The sequence below is a fragment of the Grus americana genome, chromosome 4 (assembly GCF_028858705.1).
Source record: "Grus americana isolate bGruAme1 chromosome 4, bGruAme1.mat, whole genome shotgun sequence".
NCBI classification, from domain to species: domain Eukaryota; kingdom Metazoa; phylum Chordata; class Aves; order Gruiformes; family Gruidae; genus Grus; species Grus americana.
The window spans coordinates 13,022,523-13,036,961 of NC_072855.1; the positions used below are offsets into that span (position 1 = coordinate 13,022,523).

At 40.6% G+C, this 14,439-nt stretch overlaps 1 protein-coding gene across 7 annotated transcripts in view; it reads right to left on the reverse strand.

Annotated features, from left to right (window-relative positions):
* TBC1D14 (TBC1 domain family member 14) overlaps positions 1-14,439 on the reverse strand; it is a 72,000-nt gene that overhangs the window by 22,271 nt on the left and 35,290 nt on the right. For 4 of the 7 annotated variants that reach the window (XM_054823230.1, XM_054823231.1, XM_054823232.1 and 1 more), the window contains exons 4-7: positions 6,222-6,340; positions 4,350-4,432; positions 2,077-2,194; positions 392-498 (exon numbers count right to left, since the gene is read on the reverse strand). In XM_054823230.1, coding sequence (XP_054679205.1) covers positions 392-498; positions 2,077-2,194; positions 4,350-4,432; positions 6,222-6,340 — 427 coding nt within the window. Of the gene's footprint in view, positions 1-391; positions 499-2,076; positions 2,195-4,349; positions 4,433-6,221; positions 6,341-10,174; positions 10,195-10,751; positions 10,903-10,953; positions 10,973-14,439 lie in introns of those variants that run through there. The other 3 variants (XM_054823236.1, XM_054823235.1, XM_054823234.1) reach the window with 3 other exon arrangements.

Below are 14,439 nucleotides of genomic sequence, written 5' to 3' on the forward strand. Positions count from 1 at the left end.
AAAAGGTCTTTTAATCTCTCACAAACCTGATGTCTTGCTCTAAATCAAAGGAAGCAGCTATATGCATACCAATAGTCATTACAAAATTAACAATTCTAAGTTTCAAAAAGAAAAAAAATCTTGAGTCACTAATTCTGACCATCTTCATCTAACATCAAATCAAGACACAGAGACAGCAATAATCAGAAACAATTCACAGCAGCAGTACTACAGCAGTTACAAGATTAAGACACTATTTTTGAACAAAACACGTCAATGCACCACAAAAAAAGCGTAACTAGATAACATCTCCTTGCACCCACATCTCAGGTTCTGATACACCATAATAAATACAAGACTGTCCCCTTAACTACTTCTCTTTGTAAGATGACATAGCCAAAAAAAGTCTCACCATGGGTGATGTTTAACTCGTTGCCAATTGCCAAGCTCCAGACTTTGCCTCTCACGCTTGGTGGAATGCCCTGCCACCATAGCTCTCGAACTTTACGGGAACAACACCTGTTTAAAATAAAACTGATTATTCTAAGAAATATTTCATTGCCAGGTGAATTGTGAATGTGTCCTCCTACCACTGCTGAAGGGATCCAAACCAAAATGAGCATCAACAGGCCAAGAAGTCAAATGTGGTTTGCATATACCCATTCTTTAGCACTAGTTTGCTTTAAACTGTAAAGGAAAGCTTACTTCCTTCAAGGTAATGGCTTATTTTGGCAGAAGCACTGCAATCACAATATCCGTAATCTGCAACCACACTTGACCAGCAAGGATCACAGGGGACAGAAATACACAAACAAAAATGAAATCAGTATCTATGCCACTGCCTATGCTAAAGACTGGACAGGCTTAAATCTCCATGTAAAATTAAATACAGAAACAAGTTATGGAAATCTACCCTTTACCCTGCTGTGCAAATGAGACATGCAGGCTCCCACCCACCTTCGCAGCTCTAGCCCTCCAGAAAAATGCATGACGATCTAACAAGTGACAACTTTTAAGTGGGAGCATGAAAGACATTTTATCAGAACACACGCTTTGAAATGGCTGCAGCTGATGTTCGTCATTCTAAGAGCCCATATGGAGGAACACAACAGCAACTAAGCACCAATGAAAGTTTGTGGTAGTGACAAACCCCACAATAATCCATTTATCTAAAAGCAGATTCTGAACTAAAATGTAAAACAGTCAATAGATCGGGGAACTTCTGGATTTATAAACCAATACGGCAAAAGGTGCTCTTATTTTAACAGCAGCCATAACAGGTGCATCTTCAAATCCTACAGACAGACATGTAAATCTGCAATTTGCTTATACTTTTATTATTTCAGTTCTCCAGAAATGCATTTTCCAACAAATTCTGTCCACATTTTTAACATATATTCTCAGGACAACTGAATACCATGATTAATCAAACTGCAATTGTGAGTGCTGCCGTGGAGATTGGGTTTTGGTGTTGTGGTGGTGGTGGTTATATTCATGGCAGGGGTTGTGGTTTGTTTTTTTTAAGATGACTAGCAAAGTCCATGAAAAACTAGACAGTGAAGGTAGCTTACCAATCATCTATTCTGTGTCTTTGTAGGAAATCTTTTAGCACTTAATATTTTTTTAAAATAACTGTTGCCCTACTTCTCTTTTCCATCACTTGATTATCCCAGCAGGTATACCACTCGGTATTTAAAGAGGCTTCATAATACCATACACGTACTTCAATCTACATCTGATGTTATAAAATCAACAGCTCAAGTAGTCAAGGAAAGCTCATTGCTGATAAATGCACACTGTTCAAGCATTAAGCTTTCTGCTTTTACGTTCTCTACCGCAGGGCACTTCTCAGTGTTTCACAGTTTCTGAGTATCCTGAACCTCCATTAAAGACAAATAATAAGAACTGCATCACTTCCGGCCACCTTGTAGAAATAATGAAACATACGTTGCTCATTTTTTTTGTAGCTGTCCAAAAATGACTTTTGAACAAAAGCTTCCAAAACCATTTAAAATTACACTTGCTAACTTTGTAACTCCTCTTCAGGATACAGACTCAGCAATGTTAATTAAAACTCAGTACAACATACTGTCTTACATAGTTTCCCAGTTGGGCAAGATTTCATTGTTCCACGTTAAAACAGCATTGCCGATGCTGTCTTCCAGTTTACAGCGTTCTTCCAGTTGTTTCTTTCTCTTCTGGGCTTCTTTAAGCTCTGCAGAAAACCAATTTCCTTTTTAAGTTAATAAAACCAGAAACTAAAAGTTCAGAGTTAGCTATTCATGGCTATATACCCATGCAAAAGCACACTACATTCACCTACATGTACAGTGCATTGTTTGAGTTCTAAAAATTTCCCAGACATCCAGCAAGTTAAGCAGTGATGCCAAATAAAGAAAAAAGTGGAACTATGCATAAGGCTTATTTTCGATGGATGGAACAAAAAGTGTTGGATAATATATGGTTCCTTTGACCCCTCAAATCTAACCATATAAGTAACTTTAAATTAGCATCTCTGACAGCCAACAGCCCTACATACCTAGTAGGACAGCTCAGAATATTTCCTAATAAAGCCTCACCCCTTTTTTAATGGCAGACTCAAAAATACAGGCTAAAATAATACAAATTTTGTATTTGGCTTTCACTCTTATGTGTTGGTCTCTGTAAATTATGATTTAGATATGCTGTCAGGAAATCACAATAGCCACATTTTTTATGCTATTTAGTATAATAATCCAAATAGTAAATAATCCAAATTTTAGTGTATAATCTAAATATTATATATCACAACTATATACTGGAAACCTTCAGTTCATTAAAAGTGAAACATTTTTAATGTTTAATTTAATCATATTTAATTTAATTTAATTTAAACATTTTTGCATTATCACTCAGTACTACTTCTTGCATCATCACCTACTATTTTTTCCACAGGTAAATTTGTTAGACATGCAATTTAAGAAGTGCAGGCAGACACTCTTTACAGCAGCACAGTGGAAACACAGGACATATGCGTGCACGCACAGACTGTCTACAATCTAGGAAGGTACTGACCTGGTGAGGAAAACCACCTGAAGAACAGCCGTACCATGAACAAGGTCTTCGGAATGAACACACGCAACCTGATGGGTCCACTTTAAAGCCCAACAGAAGCTATGCCTGAGCAGAACCATACCAACTGCCTCCTAATATTTTTGGCTTTGGTAAGAGCTCTTTGTGAGACTGCCTAAATGCAGGCTTTGAATTTTTCTCTAAACAAAAAGAGGGTGTTTACACACTCTAATTTCCTGACCTCTGCACAATACATCACTCTGCAAAGTTGTTCATCTGGAGTGGCTTTTGGGAAAATAGGTTTGTCAGGGTATTCATCTGGGCAGAATGACATACTCCAGTCCAGCAAAGGCAGCACAAGGACCTGGCCCATTGCCTAACCTGAGCACCATCCCATTTCTCCCAAACCATCTACCCTACGTGCAAAGAAAGGACAAAGAAACTCCTTTGGACTACTACCCATTAAGTGGATATACTAACATAGGAGTCACATGAAGTTACAACTTCCCTGGTAGGTGTATGATGTTCAAAACCGCAAGAGGATACTTTTATTAATATGTCAACTGCAGAAAGTAAGCAAGTCGTGTTCATATCACCCTTCCACTGTTTCATATGGCTCAGAGGTCTGGACAGCTGGAAAAAAAATATTTCCAGTAGCTCTCGCTGGACACAAAACTTCTGAATCCCAATTTCCTATTATTGCAATGCTTTTTATTAGAAAACCCAGATGGTCAAAAATATCAGCAGAAGGAAACCACAACAGTCAGCTCTACCTGCTGTGCATGGTACAGTGCTGCTGAAACACTTCTGTGAACAATGTCAGACAAGAAAGTATGAGCAAAACCTTCAGAAAGCTGTAAATTTTAAGTGGGAGATAGGAAAATGTACCTTGATATGTTCACTTGATAATCTATGTGGAAAATTATGTATTTATATACTACAGCCTCAACAGGTTGTTCCCGCCACGAAACTATCAAATATCCTGTAGTTATCTAAATAAGTTTAGTCTTCACTAATTTGATTGATGATCTACTTCAATATATTAGTAAGTTTTTAAACCCACGAACACATGCCACTCAATTATTTAAGAGTTACAAATCAAAAATTTCTTTCCTGCTGGATTCTAGGATTGTTTTCTTTTTCAGCTTGGTGTGGGGCTTTTTAACGAAACTACTGTCATCCCTCTCTCTTCTCTGGATTGGTTCTTCTTTGAGTGGAGGTACAGATCCCTCATGCTACAGACTGACACAAGTGCATTTCAGTTTTAGAAATACCCCTTAATTTTACTTTTCTCCTCTGAAGACAAGAAATTCCATCACCTCTTTTTTTTGCTTGAACCACCATTTCTTCGTACTGTTGTCTGTGTTTCTGAGCTTCTTCTGCTGGTTTCGCAGGGAGGTTCCTTAAATTTAAAAAATAATAATCATCAGTATTTAAAGTTGGCAAACCCATCTAAAGAAAATTCTAGACACTTCTAAAAGAAAAGCATATACTGCTTCTTGTCAAAATAGAGCAACAGATCCTTGGAAGGAATTTTATTTTTTTTTGCCAGAGTCAGCAGAAGAGAAGGAAATAACACTGACTGGCTATGACTACTTTTATACACAAAATATGCTGAGTAATTTCCTTATGTTTAGTAATTTCAGCTTTTTTATTAATAAACCAACCGAACCCACAGGCTGATTTTCATAAATAAAGGGAATGTACTGGTATATACCAAACTGGTAGTTTTGTTTTAAACTGATCTTTACAGGTAAGATATAAGACCATACTCTTGCTTACTGTGCACATCATTTAAGAGTTACATCCACAACCTTCTTTACCCATACAGTAACGGCTCCCCACACCAGCTTCCTTTTCCCCTCTGTTCTCTGAGACCCCATTTCTATTTTAAATGCTTAATTTCTCCACTTCGCTTTGACAGCCACAAGTGGCACTGCAGTCATACTCTATATTCTCCACTTATCAATACCAACACATCCATTTTGATTTGTGATTAAAGCCTGGACCGGTAACATCTCTACCATACAAATACATGTGCTCATATGTCAGACCACATTAACTTTAAGCTAATCATATTTGTAATTAACATAATCACTATGTATCTCATACAACTACAGGATCACCAAAACATTAGAACAGGAAATTCTGTGCTAGGATTTCCTCAGTCTATCAACAGAAGGACAGAAAGCAAAATCTGAGTGTTATTCTGGAATGTATCACTAATTCAATCTATCCAAACACTGTGCTTCTCAGATTATCTCACATAAAGAACAATTTTTAACAGATAGGTTTTAAATACAACAAATAAGCTAGTATGTATTGTTTCCAGCTGTACACAATAAAACCTGCTATAACAAATAATCGCTCTTATGTTGTTCTAGATCTCCCAAGAAGTCTTGTCACATAGTCTACCAGTCAAGCCAGAAACTGTCTTAAATGACCCTACAACTAGGCTTGTTTGACATGAGCATTCTTCATACAGATTTGTCGATGAAAATACAGACTTATGTTATGTCAGTTCTTTACACCAATGCACAGCTATACTAAAAATACAGACGCCGTGCCTGTAAAGCTGGGTACAATTCATAAATTGACTAAACATGACTGAATTTGTTTAATTTGGGAGCAAACCATGGTAAAGCAGCTGCCAGTAAATTGGTATGGAGTTAGTCTGCACATGCAAGAATCTCCTTGCAGTAACAGCAGCATGAAACAACTTATCAACTACTGGACAATCTTTAAAATGTGATGCTGAACCCACTGCAGAACAATCATTATATTGTTTCATTATTTATGGAGGTGTGGTCCTTCTCTGTGTAAACAGGACACTGTATCCTTCCTTCTCAATTTTGTTAGCATATACCAGCTTCATTTTTATGCTTACATTCTCTCAAGGAAAATAAAAATCTCTTACTCATGTTTAGAAGCTGGAATTACTCAAAACTAGAGCTCTGCTCTCCTAATTGCCTCCTGTTCTACAAAGCCCTTGCTTTTATTATAAAATAAGGTTACTTTTGAATATTTTTTCCTCACAATTATCCCACTTTCATATTCACTAGCCTGAAAAAAAATCTACTTTAAACTTTAAATCATCTGTTGAAATTAGAGTAATCAAATACACACACTAAGAAAAGTTTTGCTAGCCTAATTTTAAAGGGACCCTCACTGTGGTACTTCCAAAAACTTACGCTGGTCTGTCCTCTAAAATAAGTGCTGTAGTGGAGAGTGGTTCAAAATCAAGGTTCTTCCTCACATTCTGTTTAGGAGAGAGTGGTCTGTGAGCTCGTCCAGTTTTTTCTTCATATTCCTAGAGAAGCAAAAGACAGGGCAAGTTACAAGAGTGGAGAACATCAAGATTATGCACATGAGAAATTAAACAAGGTCTACAAAAGTCTTCAAGATAATGCTTTCACATCTCTGCCTGGCTGCAGTCCTTTAAAGCTTTTCAACTAGAACAATCTCAGAACTGAAAACAATGTTAAAATTTATGTTCAGGAGTGAGTTTTGACGTTTTTTTCCACTCCTATCTGCAGAAAGATCTTAAGTTCCTCTGAGTGGTAGTCTGCTTTTACAAAGTACTGCTAAGTACAAGCTTACAAACAACAGATACTATCTGAGGTATAAAATGAGACCTATTTAAAGTATTTTTGTTTTGATTTACATGGTTTTGAATTTGAAGCCAAAAACAACCACAAGCTCCTTGTCTTAAAATCTCATCGTAAGATTTTTCCTACCCAAGAAGTTATTTTCAGATGCAACAGTTCAAGGATGGCAAAAAAAAAAAAAGCTTAAAAACACAGTTAGACAGAAACCCCACACTTGTTATGATGCCTTGAAGTACAACAATCCTAAACCATGACAGAGCATAAGGTATTAACTTATGTTTGTAATATAGACACGGACACACTGGAGCAAGACTAGCAAAGAGGCATCAAGATGATGGGGGTCTGGAGCAAGTGACATAGGAAGAGAAGCTGAGAAAACTGGGCTTCTTCACCCTTCAGAGGAGAAGGCTTCATAGCGATCTTCAGGAGACAGCAGTAACAGGATGGCGAAGGGTGAGTACAAGTGTCTGGGGTGCTTGTATAAAGAATGTGAAGACAACAGGCACAAACTGCTACAAGGGGAATTCTGGTCTTGGGGAAAAAAAAAAGTCACTAGAAGGGCAGTCAAACACTAGGACAAGTTTCCTGAAATGCGATAGAACCCCCGACCTTGAAGGCATTCAAAGCTCAGGTCGATGAGCACTGGAAACCTGGTCTACACAGACTCTGCTCTGAGAGGGGAGTTAGCCCCTCAGAGGTCCTTCCACCCTTAATTACTCTCACTATGATCTACAGTAGAGGACTGGGCATTACATGTACCATGCTGTTTTTATTTTTCCTACAAACACTGATTTGGAAGAAAATGTACCAAAAACATGACCTAATGGGATATAACAACCTTTACACAACTCTCATCTACTCCAAAGCTTGAAGTACTATAGCAAACATTAAGTATTCAAAGTATCAGTGATATACAAACAACAAATATGGTCAAACAGTCCGATGGAAAAAAACAAATCCATATTATACATACTTTTAAATTCAACTTTATAATTAATTTTGCCACTTTCAAAAACCACCTGCTTTCATGTGTAGCTCGTTTATACCATTTCTATTAAAATAAAAAAAAAACTACACTGTGGAAATTAATTTTAAATGAGCACTACAAACATTGTTCCAGCCATGGACGTTTTCCTATTAGCACAAACAGCTCCTCAAATGGTACTGATTTCTTTCTCTTAACCTAACCTGTCAATTATGTTAAAACTTCCTTGGCCAACAGATCCAACCTTTCCAACACAATCAGAACAGCCTGGATCATTCAGAAACTAAACCAGGATCCCCACCACTTCCAGGAAAGCCTTCTCCTTTACCCTCGCCTTAAAAAAAAAGGATGGATGAAAACCAGACATGAATGCAGAGCAACATGGCTGTGGTTTTCTACTCTGTGTTGTACAACTCAATCCTAGTTCAAGCTAGTTCTGCAGGACTCACGGGTGCAGGTCTGTGAAGCTCTCAGGACACAGAAAACCCCTCTTTTTCCATGTTTGTTAACTGGGTACTGTCCCAACAATCAATCCTATGATGCCTGCATTGCTGTGACGGGAAACATTGTCATGAATTTGGAATGTCTGGCTCATTAATACCCGTTACTACTGCTACACATGACATCAGTTTGGAAACGAGGAAAAGAACCAAGAAAAACATATTTTAAATACTGAATAGTACATAGCTTTGTTTAGTAAAGGGATAGTACTCATGCTGACAAAGCTGTTAACTAAAAAAAAAAAATTTCCAGTGAGAAAACAAGCAAAGAAATATAGCAAAAAAGGTATTGTGGTTGAGAGCATAAGCAGCTGATAGTGACCAGTGTATGAGTGTACCATCATAACATGCTCCAGCTGCACCATCAACTGCGGAGCATAGCCACTGTACTGACAGGAATGAAGCAAATGGCTATTCTTTCTCCCAATTTCTATTAGAAGACTGATTTTTTTTTATTAGCTATTTTTCACAAATTAACATAGTCAAATATTAACCTCTATTACTGCTTCTAGAGACAAGGTGAACCTTGTCCCTAAATCTAATGTTTTTCCTCCTTTGAGACACTACTAGTGAAAAAAAAAACATTCGGCATCCACAAGAAACTGCTAATATGCAGAAATCGTCATATATTGATCTCCCTAAAGCATCACAGAACTTGACATTAAAATGCATGCACCCAATTCTTATTACAGTAGAAGTTTCAGAAAAGCTGCTTAATTTTGGCTTACAAAAATTATTTTCAGGGTCTTCTTTCATTGAAAGCCAACTGCAGAGCAAAATTGCTTTTGGAAGGTGAGACAAACTGTACGCACTGGGCTGTAATGGGGATTTTATTCCATACACTAGAATTAATTTGGAAAACTCATTCAGCTAAGCACAAAGTTTTCCAGACCAGCACTACGCGTATCATTCTTCCAAGAATTTCTTGGTTAAGGGTTTATTTTGGAATACGGGTGGCTAGTTACAGTATTGGCATGTTAGTACAGTTATTCAAACCCATTAAAGACCAAAAGCCCACCATGCATTTCAGCAAGTATTCACTGACATCTTCCACTCGGCACTACCCTACAGTAAAGAAGCCAGACCAGCAAAAAATGGGAGTGGCACATTTTATCAGACTGCAAGTATGAGTCCTTTGTAGTAATTTCATCCTTTTCAGTAGTAGCCAAAAAAGAATAAAAATGTTAGTGACAGTCATTATCTACAAGACTGGTTTTTAATTAGAGGAAATTAAAGAAAGAAAGAAAGAAAGAAAGAAAGAACGAACGAAAGAAAAAAACCAACAGCAAAACAAACCGAACAAAAAAAGAGCCCAAAATTCACAGAAAACAAAAGCTTATGAAAATGATCTTTTACTCCAGTAAGAGAATACAATTCTGAACAGAGCACAATGTATGATACAGCAGTGAAGCTGACTGAAGCCTCCACAAAGTCATGTTAAGAGTATCTGCTGACTGAGCAAGTAGAAGTATTTGCACATACAGGCATACTGCAATAGGCTGAACCACACAATAGCTCATTTTAAGCCTTTCTTTTTTAAAAAAAATCAGACTCAAATCTCTCACAGGTACAAATAATTCAGCATCTATTTAACTCCTGTACTGTAATTAGGGGTTATTAACCTGATATGGTTGCAAGTTAATTTTAGGATCAATTTAGGATAAGCCCCTCATTTACTATTTAGAATACATCCTTAACACTGAGATCGCTTAGGCTTTCTTCCAGGTTTTGTCTTAACCTATTCAGCATTCAGCCACAAAAGCTGAACTAGGGTTTGAAGATGTTCTAAGACACTGTGCTGTAGATTAAAGCACTGATTTAAAAAAAACCCCAAACCAAACGAACAAAAAACCCTACAGAAACGCACTCCCCGAAACCAATTCTGGGTGGAACCAGACAGCTTTACATTTAAGATACAAGAAGGTCAAGTTGTGGTGATCCTACACAATTAGCGAAGCTAACCTGCAAAGGGATCCTAAACCATCTCTACAGAGAAACACAAATAACCCACCAGAATACAGAGCAAGTGCTAAAAGATCAACTGCGCTAACCGGGAGAGGGCTGTGTGGCTTCTCATTTGCACCGAGCCTCCCCGGGGACCAGCAGCATGGCATCAGTGAACCTACAATACAATAACTGCTTTATCAAGGTCATCTTCTTTTGGCCCTGTTTGTTTAAAGACAACCGCTCATCCGAGGAAGCCGAGTATGAAATATTCTTGCCAGGTGACAGTGGCAAACACCACACCGCTAGACTCTTGCTCCAAGGCTAGCAGCTTTGCGCGGGATGGGAGGTGGCCGGCCGCAAGCACACCCGCCGGTTCTCGGCTAGCAGCCTCCACGTTCAGCGAGCCCAAGCCCCAGGTGGGCCTGTGCCGCCGGCCGGTCTGTGCCGCCGCCCTCCACCCCCGGCGGGGTCTCACCGCCCTGCCTCGCCTCACACAAAGGGGATCCCCTTCCCAGGAAGTTGGTTCTCTACCAGACCCATCAAGGCGATTTAAAAGCGGACAAAGGCTGGTTTAACCGACACGTGTTAAAGTCCGCGCCCGTCCATCCCGCCTCCCCCCCCGACCCAAGCGCCCACCAGCCGCCCTGCCCTGCCCGCCGGCGGCACGGCGGCCTCGCTCACCATGAAAGCTGCGGTCCTTCACAGGCAGCGGCGCCGGAACCCCATGCCCGCCCCGCACCGCGGGCCTGGCTCCCCGCCGCGGCGCCGCCCGGGCCCGCACGGCCTCGCGGGCCGCCCGCCCGCCCCGACCCTGCCCTGCCCGGGCCGCCCTCCGCGGGCGCAGCGCCTCCGCCAGACCCGCCCCGCCAGACCCGCTAATCACCCGCGGAGCCGGCGCACCCGATCGGTTCTCTCCGTCTCGTCCAGCGCTGCCTGAGCACGCACGGCGCGCCCCACAGCGGCCCCGCGGGGAGCGGCGGCCCCGCGCCCTCGCTGCGCAGGGGAAGCGGCCCCGGCCGGCGGGACGCACGGCTCTGCCGCGCCCGGACGGCCCGGGGAGGCAAGGGCCTGCCCTGCCAGGCGCCGTGCTCCACCTCTTGTGCCGCCCGACCAGCTCCTCCTCTCCCGTTTCAGATCTACGTCCAAGATGGGTAACCGAAACCTCGCACAAGCTCGTGTGCGTTAGCTGCGACCACCTTGATCTTTGCCTAAACCAGCCCAGAACTGGGTCTGTTGGTTTAGGACGCAGCCGCGTTTCTGGCCTCTCTCGCTCTCGGTTTCCCACACTCGCGCCCCCCAGGCCCCAAGTCGGGCGGTTGTTGGTAGCGGTGCCGGTCCTTCGCCTGGCTGAGGCGGGCTCTCCGACTGCCCGGGGCCGGAGCGGCCAAACGCGCCGGTGCTCCAACCACCAGCAGTTTTATGCTGAAATACTTCCTACGGCATAAGCATCTTTCCAGTACCACTCCTGGTCTGTTCTCTTCAGACGGTTCTAAAAAAATAGATGTATGTATCTGTTCCACAGCTCAGACAACTTCCACATCGCATCTTGTTCAACGTTTTACCTCAATCCGAATTGTTTGCCATTTTTTCTTTGTCCAAAAGCTCTGTTAGCTAACCCAGGGGAGATAGCCATGTTGCTGTGGCACCATCTGTGGTAGACCCACGTTTTATCCTATTATCTACTCATCTGCAACCATTACTCATGCTTTTCTCAGCACTGTACTAAGGATTTCATATTCCTTAATCTCATCGACTACGGTTTGCAGCTGCCACGATGCATTGCTTATAGCCTGATTCTGAATAAAATGAGCAGCAAGGACCAACTCAAATATAACTGAATTCACTGAAATATTCTGCTTTCAAGAGGTGGCTTTGCATAAACTGAGATAACTTATTTTCCCAAAATTGCTAGCTGTTAAGTATCAGCTATTGTTTTCAACCTGTGACTTCTCATCTAATTCACAGATGCAGCAATATTATACCAAATGACGAACAGGTCACTGTTTAAAAGTATCTCAGCTTCATTCCCACCACCACCAATTAGTGACAGACATCTGCCATCCAAGCATCTAGTGTCAGAGCACTAATAATTACCACAACAGCATGTCAACATAGCTCATGAAGAGCACTACAGCCTCCGCAGCTAATGCTTTGTCTCATAAGCTATCTGAAGGAGTGAATTATTGCACATATCAAAAGACATTTATGTAAAATTACAGCTATTAACACAAAAAAACCCCCTTAGATCATGAGGAAGAGCAACCGTAGGCGGACAATAGTATTCCTGTGGTTAATCTCGGTGGTTTTGGAGGCTGAAAATAGAATCATACTGCAGCTCTGCTGGACGTAAGAAACAGCCATTTGTCAGTCAGCAAAAAGGAGCTCAATCAACTATGCATTCTGCAAAACACTGGGAGAGAGTGATGCCTGGTGACATGGGAAGACACTTCTGTGGGTGAAAAGCTAAGTACACTCTAACTCAAACCATAGCTAGCCACGCATTACACAGACATTTGGTAGCAGTCAGTATTTTTAGGCTGCCACAATTACAAGAGTACCTGGGGCTACTCAGACAAGTTACATACAAGTTTTAATTACATGATATTTTTTCCACTGGAATCCCCACCTCATTCAGCATACAAGATAGGAACTGGACCAGAATTGCACAACCAAACAGAAAATTGTTTTTTTCACTGGTTTTTGAGTCTGACTGCTACCTAAATATTGCTTCAACATTCCCTTCCGTTGCTTCATAGCTTTCTACCGCATGTCCATCTGTCCATCTGCAACCTCTTGCCTTTTATTTATGAAGTGGTTTACCAGATAAATTTAAACTGGTTACACACCCAGCACTTCACTGCCCTCCCTTGCCCTTCTGGCCCCTCACACCATTTTTTTTGTGCCACAATACACTAGATTGGGGAAATGATACCGCTAAAAACTAACCTTCTCTTTTGTTGGTGTGGTTTGGTTACCCTGGTAATGTCTGCTGTGGGGCAATGTAAATGTGGAAGGAAAAGGAGCAAGCAGCAGGACTGTTTCTTTCAGAAGCTTAATTGAAACCAGCAGATCATGAAACTTGTGATGATCTTTGGGTTGGGAAACTAGGATCTATTTCTTGACATGGCACCAGGCCATAAAAAAAGTAATTTTCATGGAGGCTCTTACATATACAGTAATCAAAGAGACCTTAAGGAGACTGACACCTCAGGCAAAAATCAGATTATGAGAATATCCTTCAAAACTTAACAGAAAGAGAATACAAACTGCTGAGCTCAGATATTAAACTTTCAAACAACTCCTTAAGGGAGTCTTAGGGCTTTTCATATAACTCCAAAACCAGTACAGAACTATTCTGCAATGCAATTAGTTTATTAGTTACTGATCTAACAACCTAAGTAATCTGAGTTGCACACTCAACCCGCACACTTCACCAAAGTGATCTGGCAAGTTCTACAGTTAATTAATGATTCAAAACCTGTCAGCCCTACTTGCTTTACCCATCTATATGTATATTTAATCCTCTTATGCTATAGAAAGCATGCCACAGCGTAAGATAGCTATGTGATGACAGAACTTGTTAGAAATAACATTACGTGCGTGAAGTTTTATCTTCCAGCAGGATATCCTTCTTCTCTTTAGTATCACAGTATTATCTTGTTCCATAATTAAATTAGGAATGCTTAAGCAATGTAAGGGTAAGAGATTACGGCCAGTTCACATGAGTAAAACCTCACACCACCTATTTTTAGGTATCATTTCAAGTATTCTGAAATGTCTCCCTTTTCCCCTGGGAATCATCTGCTTCTCTCTTCTGATTACAGGTGAAACAGAAATTGGGCTTGCAACTGTGGTCCCATACAACCACACAGAAGTTAAATGAATAAAATAATACACACATCTTCCAAAAAGTTAACAGTAAAGAGAGAACTAGAAGCCACATCCTTTGCTTTGCACTCCTGTGCTCCAGCCACTGTTAACAGACTATTGTTAAAAGTCTATTTTAACAATTTTTACATATATGTATTTGTATAGCATCATATTTTGAGCAATGGAGCCATCAAATTAAGGAACATTTAAAACCTACGCCTAGATAAGGCGAAGTTAGGTCTTCCAGGAAAGAATAACAGTTTGCTGTTTTGGAGTCTGTTACCTCTAATCATGCAACATGCTACCTATCAGATGGTTCTCACCCTCAGGGTTCATCTTTCATTTGTGCTATATGTAAATAACTTAAGTGCTTTTTGGTTCATATAGAGTAACACAATTTATTAAAAAAAAAAGGAAGGAATCTAGAATAGTTCCCTATATTTGGAGTACTCTGAGGGACAAAGCATACCTATGAACCATGTGGCTTAACAACAGCTCT